Source organism: Lotus japonicus, chromosome 1 (assembly GCF_012489685.1).
Source record: "Lotus japonicus ecotype B-129 chromosome 1, LjGifu_v1.2".
Classification (NCBI taxonomy): Eukaryota; Viridiplantae; Streptophyta; class Magnoliopsida; order Fabales; family Fabaceae; genus Lotus; species Lotus japonicus.
In genome coordinates, this window is record NC_080041.1 from 48,155,830 (window position 1) to 48,166,164 (window position 10,335).

The following is a 10,335-nucleotide window of genomic DNA, read 5'->3' on the forward strand; positions in this document are numbered from 1 at the left end:
TAAAGGCACCACTAACCTTGGCTTGATGTATAAGAAAACATCAGAGTATAAGCTTTCAGGTTATTGTGATGCTGATTATGCTGGAGATAGAACAGAGAGAAAAAGTACTTCTGGAAATTGTCAATTTCTGGGAAGCAATCTAGTCTCATGGGCAAGCAAGAGGCAATCAACCATTGCACTATCAACTGCAGAGGCAGAATATATCTCAGCAGCAATATGCAGCACTCAGATGCTCTGGATGAAACATCAGCTGGAGGATTATCAGATCCTTGAGAGCAATATCCCAATCTATTGTGATAACACTGCTGCAATCTCATTGAGTAAGAATCCTATCTTGCATTCAAGGGCAAAGCACATTGAGGTAAAGTATCACTTTATTAGAGATTATGTACAGAAGGGCGTACTTCTTCTGAAGTTTGTTGATACTGACCATCAATGGGCAGATATCTTTACAAAGCCCTTAGCAGAGGATAGATTTAATTTTATTCTGAAAAATCTAAACATGGACTTTTGTCCAGAGTGAAGATGGATCAGAACCTCTGACTATGATAGTTCTTGATCAGAAGATGTCTAGTCCAGAAGGTAACTCAATCAGAGTGTGTGTGCCCACTGGTACTGACTCTGAAGCTGAGACAACAACACGTGTGTCAGAATTTCTGATGCATAATTCCTTGTGCCCGTGTGACAGTCTGTTATGATTGCGTGTAGATATGCTTATCTCCTGTGTGTGATTGTGTATTTTACTGTTACTATCTATCTTTAATTTTCAACCGTTGATCTTAAAGTGCTTTTTGAATCAACAACGGTTATTTGATAAAACCCACTATACACACACGTTCTCGTTCACTTCCGGTTTTCACTCTCGCACTCTCTGCTTTTCAAAACCGCCTCTTTCTTGATTTCTCTCTCGATCTCTCTTCATCCTTCAAACTTCATCTTCTACCTCAAACCTTCAACCTCTTCAAAATGGTGAGACAAACCAGAAGATCTACTGCAGATGCACCTCAGTTCCCTCACATGGTAGTTGGTTTGGCAACGGGTCAAATGGGCTCTGAGAACCCGGCACAAGAACAAGTTCAAGCTCAAGAGCAGATTGTTCCAATTGCAGAACGGGGCTGTGCCGTTCACTGCGTATTTGCTCCTGAGGAACTCCAAGTCCTGGCAGAATGGAGATTCGACCTCGACAACCTGGCTGCAAATGGGTTTGATCTTCGTCCTGAAGTCCAAGCTCAAGGTTGGGGAAACTACTTCAACCGACTTCGAGGACCGGTGTATGAGAAGTTGGTCAAGGAATTCTGGAAGCACGCCGACTGCGATGATACTCAAGTGGTATCTCATATTCTTGGCAGGAAGATCATCATCACGGAGAAGTCATTCGTGAATCTGCTAGGTGCAGACACTGCTTATGGGTTTCGATTCCAATTCACTGAGTCGAAGCTGAAACCCAGCACCAAAGACAAAACCAACCAGGCCCTGTACACCACTTTCAAACCGGGCAAGACAAGTTACAAGGTGATGGACCTTCACCCCAAACTCAGGATCTGGCACAAGATCCTGCTCAACTGCATCAATCAGAGACCGAAGGGCAGTTCCCCAGATTACATCAACTTCAACCAGAAGGCGATGCTGTTTTTCATTCAAGACAAGAGGAAGATCTGCCTTCCCTACTTCCTGTTCTCCTACTTGAAGGAGTGTATCCGGAAGTCTAGGACTACTGCCTCAATCAAGTCAGCAATCAAGTATATCCCCTTTGGGAGACTGCTGTCTGATCTCTTCATTGAGAGTGGCCTCATTCAAGACCTGATCAATGCTGGTTGCACAGAGGACTTGAGCACAATTGTCAGCGATGTCTTCACTGCCAACTCTCTGAAGAAGATGGGTTTGGTCTAGAAGAAGATTGCTCCTGCTCATGAAGACACATCTTTTGAGATCAGAGGAAGAAGGATGCCTCTGAATGACTACCCACTGTGGACTCAAGCAGACAATCCTGAAGCCATCAGATGCTATGTTGAAGACCTCAGGGCTCAAGGATTCGAAATTGATCTTGATGATTTCTTCAGCAGACTGCCGCCAGCTCCAGAGTTTCCTTCTCCTCCCAAGAAGAAAGCTCAGAGGAAGATGGTTCTGGAAGAATCCTCTGAAGAATCTGATGTCCCTCTGGTCAAGAAGACAAAGAGAAAGCCTGATGATGGTGATGATAGTGATAGTGAGGATGGTCCTCCAAAGAAGAAGCAGAAGAAGGTCAGAATCGTGGTGAAGCCTACTCGGGTGGAACCAGCTGCTGCAGTGGTCAGAAGGACTGAACCTCCTGCCAGAGTGACTCGATCATCAGCACATTCAAGTAAGCCTGCACTTGCTTCTGATGATGATTTGAATTTATTTGATGCACTTCCTATTTCTGCCTTGCTTCAACACTCCTCAAATCCCCTCACTCCTATTCCTGAATCCCAACCAGCCGCACAAACCACTTCTCCACCACATTCCCCACGATCCTCCTTCTTTCAACCTTCTCCTACCGAAGCACCTCTCTGGAATTTGCTTCAGAACCCAACCTCTAGGTCAGAAGATCCAACCTCTCTCCTTACCATTCCGTACGACCCATTATCTTCTGAACCCATCATCCATGACCAATCAGAGCCCAACCAAACAGAACCACAACCCAGAACGTCTGATCACTCTGCTCCCAGAGCATCAGCACGTCCTGCTGCCAGAACCACGGATACAGACTCTTCAACAGCCTTTACACCTGTATCCTTCCCAATCAATGTTGTTGATTCTTCTCCCTCCAATAACTCTGAATCAATTAGAAAATTCATGGAGGTTAGAAAAGAGAAGGTGTCTGCCTTGGAAGAGTATTACCTTACCTGTCCAAGCCCTAGGAGATATCCTGGCCCTAGACCTGAACGTCTAGTTGACCCAGATGAACCTATCTTGGCCAATCCTATCCAAGAGGCAGACCCCTTAGTTCAACAAGCTCACCCTGTCCCTGACCAACAAGAGCCCATTCAACCAGACCCTGAACCCGAACAATCAGTGTCTAACCAATCCTCGGTTAGATCACCTCACCCTCTGGTTGAAACTTCAGACCCTCACCTTGGAACCTCTGAACCCAATGCTCCCATGATTAACATTGGTTCTCCACAAGGTGCCTCTGAAGCTCATAGCAGCAATCACCCAGCCTCTCCTGCACCCAACCTCTCCATAATTCCCTATACTCACCTTCAACCCACATCTCTCTCTGAGTGCATCAATATCTTCTATCATGAAGCCTCCTTGAGGCTCCGCAATGTGCACGGTCAGACTGATCTCAGTGAGAATGCTGAAAATGTGGCTGATGAGTGGAACAATCTGAGCACTTGGCTAGTGGCTCAAGTTCCGATTATGATGCAGCTCCTGCATGCAGAGGGCAGTCAGAGCATTGAGGCTGCAAAGCAAAAGTTTGCTAGAAGGGTGGCTCTTCATGAACTAGAACAGAGAAATAAGCTTCTTGAAGCTATTGAAGAAGCCAAGAGAAAGAAAGAACAAGCAGAAGAAGCTGCACGTCAAGCAGCAGCTCAAGCTGAACAAGCCAGACTTGAGGCAGAGCGACTTGAACCTGAGGCTGAAGCTCTTAGATGCCAAGCACTTGCACCAGTTGTGTTTACTCCTGCTGCTTCTGCTTCCATTCCAGATCCTCAAGCTGCTCAGAATGTTCCTTCCAGTTCTACTCAGACAAGCTCATCCAGACTCGACATCATGGAACAACGTCTTGACACTCATGAATCCATGCTGATTGAGATGAAGCACATGATGATGGAACTTCTGCGACGCACTGACAAACCTTAGTTTTAGGATCTCTTCTTTTTCTTCTTTTTCGTTCCCTTTGTTTTCCTTTGTTAAACTCTGTTTCTTTTTATTTATTTATTCTCTTTTGTTCGTTTGTGATTATATATGCATAACTATATACTTATGTCACATATGTTTGCTAAACTCGTTTTATTCATAATTGTTTTGTGTTTACATCATATTTCTTTCCATCATATAATCTAGAATGGAGGATCTCTCCTCATTCTTCTGCACTCCTGGCGCTGCTCTGACCTATCCTTCTCCAGACGCTCCAGTACATGCTGGATGTTGCTGAGCCTGATCTTTAGCTCATCCCTCTCCAGAATCTCTTCTGAAGTCTTGAGCTTCTCTTCCAAACTCTCTTTCTCTTCCAGCAGCTTGAGTTCAAGCCGGCTGAGTTCTTGCACCTCCTCCACGAAGGCAAGAAATTCCTTCAGGTCTCTCTCCAACTCTGGACGCAGGTCCTCTTCCAGCAGTGTCCGTGTCAGCTCCGCGATGGTAGTTGCACCCTCTGGATGCCTGATGTTCAGGAACAAGTCCTCTTCAAAGGCCTTCTTCCTCAGCTCTTCTAGTGCTACGTTGTATGATGCCATTTTTTCTTACTGAAAATTATTCGAGGTGTGAAGCTTACCTTTCTCTCCAACGCTTTTTATAGGCTTCACTTTCTCTCTGAAAGTTAATGCTCTTACATTTTCTCGAGGTTAAGTTCTTGGTAACTGACCCTTCTATTTACTCACTTGACCGGTGGTAAACGTTCATCCCTTGCATTAACTCTTCTATTTATTTTCGCCTAACTCTGATTCTTACATCGTTTTCATTTTCTTTTAAACTTAGACCTTCTCTAAGGGGGAGTACCTTGTACTTCAAGCTAAGTTTTTCACACCCCAAGCTTTTTGCTTATGACAAAAAGGGGGAGTAAACCCAGTTTTTGATTTGTAAGATGTGTTAGTGTGACTTATTTTTCTTTTGGAGATTTTAAGAGTTCCACCTTCATGACCATAGATGTGTCACTGGGCAAATACAAGGAATACATTTCACTTCTTCTGAAGTGATTCTAAGTTGACTCTGATACCCAAGACTCTGATACCTTGTCCCTGACTCTGATCACTTATGCGCTCTGATTATTCGTTTTTCATCTATGTCATAAGCTTTTCACTCTGAACTCTTATATTTTTTAGCTCAGAATCTAGACTTTACTAACGTTTTCATCAAGTATTAGATTCAGGGGGAGCTAAGCTCAGAATCAAGCAGTGACTTGAATTCAGAATGAGCAAGATAAACTATTCACATCAGGATAAGTCTTATTCTATATCTCTAAACTCTGAGTGAATTCAGTTTAATGTTTAAGAATTGTTCATCAAAAATCTTAGTTTTGTCATCATCAAAAAGGGGGAGATTGTAAGATCAAGTTTTGATCTAGTAATACAACTCTATGTTTTGATGATTACAAGTTAACCTTTTGATATGAACAATTGTGGTACTCTAACGTGTTTTTCTGAGTGTGCTATTTACAGGCTCTGACCTCAACTCAATCTCACACAAATCAGAAGCACTGTGTATAAAGGGTAACCCAAGCAACGCTTTCGCATTCACCATGTTCAGTATGAACAGTGGAAAAGATTCAGAAGTTCTGAAGCTATACAAACTCTGATGTGGACTCAGTCGCTAGAAGCTCTGAAGATCCAGAAGTTCTGATAACCAAGAAACACTGAAGGTTCAGATGTTCTGATGGTGTAGAAAACTCTGAAGATCCAGAAGCTGAATAGTGGAAACTCTGAAGTCCAGAAGCAAGAAACTCTGAAGGCCATGTTCTTCCCTCTGAGTTCAGAATCAGAAGATACAATGGTCAGAGGATCTGTGCTTTCCCTCTGACTCTGATCAACCGGCTTCACAAGTTCCAATATGAAGTATTCCCCTGATCAGAAGTCTCCTAGGTTAAAAGGTCAAGTCGCTATCCAAGTACAAAAGCAAGTGTACCTTCCTGACGACCTACCTAACGTTCTCAGCCACAGCAGAAGCTGGATTTTCCAGAACTGCCCTCCAACGGTAGCATTTCCCATGCAACGCTCAACCCTAATCCTTGGAGTATATATAGAGGCTGAAGATTGAAAGAAGCGGCTAAGAAAAAAAAATACACACGCGCAAGACATATTCAAAATATTCTAAGCTTTCTTTCATCTGAAATTCATTGTGTTTACTATTAGCTTTTTAGAAGCAAATCTCTTGTAAACAATTCTTTGATAAACAGTTTGTTTAGTTCCTTTAGGAGATCAAGGTTGATCGGATCCTAGAGAAGACTAAGAGAGTGAATCTTAGTGTGAGCTAAGTCAGTGTAATTGTTAGTCACTTGTAGGTTTCAAGTGCAGTTGTAACTCTTACCTGATTAGTGGATTGCCTTCATTCTAAGAAGGAAGAAATCACCTTAACGGGTGGACTGGAGTAGCTTGAGTGATTTATCAAGTGAACCAGGATAAAATCCTTGTGTGCTTTTCTATCTCTTATCTTTAGCACTTAAGTTCTCGAAAGATTTGTCAAAATCTTTAAGGTGGAAGTTTTGTTCTGAAAACGTTATTCAAACCCCCCCTTTCTACCGTTTTTCATACCTTCAGACGAGTGGGAATCAACTCATTGTTCTCTTTGGCAACCACAGTGATGCCTCATTTCTTGGGAACCACTTGAACGAGACTTACCCATTCACTATCCGAAATTGGATAAATAACACCAGCATCAAGCAATTTTATTATCTCTTTCCTCACCACATCCTTCATGGAAGGGTTAAGTCTTCTTTGAGGTTGGACTATAGGTTTGTAATTTTCTTCCAACAAAATTTTATGCATGCATATCGCAGGGCTAATACCTTTGATATCATCAATAGTCCAACCCAAGGCTGACTTATGATCCCTCAAAACTCTGAGGAGTTTCTCCTCTTCCAAGGGAGTGAGAGCACTATTCAAAATAACAGGTTTATTCTCACCTTCCTCAAGATATGCATACTTGAGAGAGGAAGGGAGTGGCTTGAGCTCACTCTTCTCCTCAATCGGAATCTCCTCATCCCTAATTAACTCTTCTCTCCACATGCTTTCGGTGGAAAGGGATGAGACAGATTCTAATTGAGATAGAGTAGCATTCACCTCATGGTACAAAAAATCAAGTTCACTCTCAAGATTTTGGTCCTCCATTTCTAGCCCCTCCATGATTGTTGTTTCCAAGGGGTCTTTAATAGATATCCTAACAAACTCTTCACACACGAGCTCATCCACTACTTCACACCGGAAAACTTCCTCATCTGCTCGGTGTTTCAAAGAGTCAAAGATATTGAAGAGGACCTCCTCTTCACCCACTTTCAATGTTAGAGTTCCCTTAGCCACTTTAATCTCAGCCTCACCTATGGCTAAGAATGGTCTCTATAACATCCTGACTTGACGACTGACCTCACGGTAACAACACGAGTCTTTTCAGCGCGCTTTGTCCTCACTCGCGCGCTTCCTGGGAAAACTTCCCAGGAGGTCACCCATCATAATATTGCTCTAAGGCTAGCACACTTAACCATGGAGTTCTTATGAGTTGGGCTCCCGAAAAGAAGTTGCAACTTGTTGTCATGAGTAGTACCAATCAAATCTTTTATGCCCTCCTCAACTGTATAGTCCATCCCTATACAGTCTCGAAATACCTCTTGTTCGGGTTTGAGATCGGTTCATTCATGTGCCCCTCCGCCTAGAAGCCTGCCAGGAGCCGCTCCTTGTCCGTGCCTCACTGCACCGGCGATCACTCTCCGCCCTCGTCGGCCCCGGGCGTCACAGGCCCACCAGCTTCCGCTTGGTTCGTCCCCGAACCACACCGTACTGGGAGAGGTCGGCTCTGATACCATTTGTAACATCCTGACTTGACGATTGACCTCACAGTAACAACACGAGTCTTTTCAGCGCGCTTTGTCCTCACTCGCGCGCTTCCTGAGAAAACTTCCCAGGAGGTCACCCATCATAATATTGATCCAAGGCTAGCACACTTAACCATGGAGTTCTTATGAGTTTGGCTCCCGAAAAGAACTTGCAACTTGTTGTCATGAGTAGTACCAATCAAATCTTTTATGCCCTCCTCAACTGTATAGTCCATCCCTATACAGTCTCGGAATACCTCTTGTTCGGGTGTGAGATCGGTTCATTCATGTGCCCCTCCGCCTAGAAGCCTGCCAGGAGCCGCTCCTTGTCCGTGCCTCACTGCACCGGCGATCACTCTCCGCCCTCGTCGGCCCCGGGCGTCACAGTCTCCCCAGTATGAGAGGAACTTTAGCGTCCTCTTCCATGTCTAAAATGACAAAATCCACTGGGAAGACAAACTTATCCACCTTAACCACAACATCTTCAATGATCCCGTAAGGGGTTTTTAAGGACCTATCCGCCATTTGCAAAGAAATCATAGTTGGGGTAGCCTCACCTAAGTTCAATCTTTTAAACATACTAAGCGGCATCAAGTTGATACTCGCTCCTAAATCACACAAGGCTTCTACCGTAGTTAACCCCTCTATCTCCACCGGAATAGTAAAACTCCCGGGATCTCTCCTCTTTTTAGGCATCTTCCTTTGCAAAATGGCACTACACTCTTCGGTCATCAAGATAGTTTCATCAACCTCACTCAACTTTCTTCTCTTGCTGAGGATATCTTTCATGAACTTAGCATAGATTGGCATTTGCTCCAACGCTTCAGAAAAAGGGATATTAATATGGAGTTTCTTAAAAACCTCCAAGAACTTAAAAAATTGTTTATCCAAATTTTTCTTCACCAAAGCCTTGGGAAATGGAATCTTGCGGAGCTCAGGGATATGAGTGTTTACAACCCTAGTCCTAGTGGGCTCTCTAGCTCTTTTCTCCATGACATCCTCATCTCTCTCTTCCTCAACTTCCTCATTTTTCTCTCCCTCAATTTTTTTCTCTGCCTCATGCAACACTCTTCCACTCCTAGTAGAAACAACAGCAGTATTTTCTTGCTCAATCAAAGTTAAAGTTTCGGAAGAGAACTTACCTTGGTGATTATCGGACATTTGCTTTGCTAGCTGTCCCAATTGGTTCTCCAAGCTCTTTATAGCCATCTCATGGCTCTTGTAATTGCTCGTTGTATGATCAATGAATCTCTCGATCAGCTCCTCTAGACTCCTCTTGCTAACCGTTCTTTCAACAATTTGCGGCTGGACAAGAGGCCCTTGTTCTGCGGTTGAAGCTCCTCTTCCATGAGTTAATGCACTGGTCTCGCTATCACCATCATTGACAGTACAATGGTTACTATCATGAGCTTCACCACAAAATTTGCACTCCAAACAAGTCATTCTTGCTCCAATTGACTTGGTCTCCTTTATATGCTTCCGGATTTCTGCTACTTCCTCGGAGAGTTGCTTGTTGGAGGCTATGAGCTTGTCATAAGTTTCGACTTCAAAAGAACTTCTTCGGATTTGGTGTTCATTCTCGGAGTTCATGGCTCTCATCGCCATTTTCTCTATCAAATCATACCCCGCTTGTGGGGGAAGAGCATCGAACTCCCCACTTGAAGCCGCATCCAAGCCAAACCGTGATGAGTATAGTAACCCATCATAGAACTTCGCCACACATTCAGCTTGGGTGAGATTGTGTTGAGGACATTTCCTCAAAAGCTTCTTGAAATGCTCCCAAGCCTCATAAAGATTTTCATCTGAGGATTATGTGAAAGTCATGATGTCATTCTTCAATTTCCTTAAGAGGGACCTTGGGAAGAACCTCGTTGTGAATTTTTCTGCAAGGTCTTCCCAAGTAGTGAGACTCCCTTGAGGTTGTGAGTTCAGCCAATCCTCTGCTGCTTCCTTCAAAGAGAAAGGAAATAGGCTCAACCGGATTGCTTCCGAAGGAACGTTCACCACCCGATACGTGTTGCAATTACGGATGAACCTTTCCAAATGAGCATGAGGATCTTCCGAGGAACCTCCACCATATTGGCTTTGGCTCACCATGTTGATGAATGCCGGTCTCAACTCAAAGTTCCCCACTCCTTCGGGAATGACAATACTTCCGGGATAGTCAAAGCTCATGGACCCCGAAGTTAGTTCTCGAAGAGTTCGGTTGGCATTCTCAACTTCTTGTTCACGCAAACGGAGGGTGATACCCTCTTGGATTCTTGCCTCAATATGGGCTTGCATCTCCTCCTCCGTCATATGGCCACCCATGACGGTGTCTCTTGTGAGAGTAGCCTGAAAGTTTGATACTAAACAGAGAAAGATTAGTAGCACCAATTCTAGACAAGTTCAAAATAAAAATAAAACCACAAACTAAAAACTAAAACCAAAAATCGCAAAACAATTCCCCGACAACGGCGCCAAAAACTTGTTGGTCAATCTGCAAGTGTACAGAATCTACCCGGTTTTAAATTATCAAACCTCAGGGAATTAGATTGCAAATTCAGTTTAAGAGTCAAGTTCAAGGTTGAAAAGCAAGTAAAATTCAGTTTTAAAGGTTGATTGGTTCTTAGGTCATGTAAAAGACAAGTGAA

The 10,335-nt window shown here is 43.7% G+C and overlaps 1 protein-coding gene and 1 non-coding gene across 2 annotated transcripts in view; one reads left to right on the forward strand and one right to left on the reverse strand.

The window, feature by feature from the left end:
* Positions 1-9,145, reverse strand: part of LOC130737300 (uncharacterized) — an 18,667-nt gene extending 9,522 nt beyond the window's left edge. The window contains exons 1-3 of the mRNA XM_057589052.1: positions 8,606-9,145; positions 6,683-7,229; positions 6,516-6,640 (exon numbers count right to left, since the gene is read on the reverse strand). Coding sequence (XP_057445035.1) covers positions 6,516-6,640; positions 6,683-7,229; positions 8,606-9,145 — 1,212 coding nt within the window. The remainder of the gene's footprint in view (positions 1-6,515; positions 6,641-6,682; positions 7,230-8,605) is intronic.
* Positions 9,146-9,437: 292 nt separating this feature from the next.
* LOC130734858 (small nucleolar RNA R71) lies at positions 9,438-9,544 on the forward strand. The gene has a single exon (XR_009018196.1). It is a non-coding gene; the product is annotated as a small nucleolar RNA R71 (small nucleolar RNA).
* Positions 9,545-10,335: the final 791 nt, after the last annotated feature.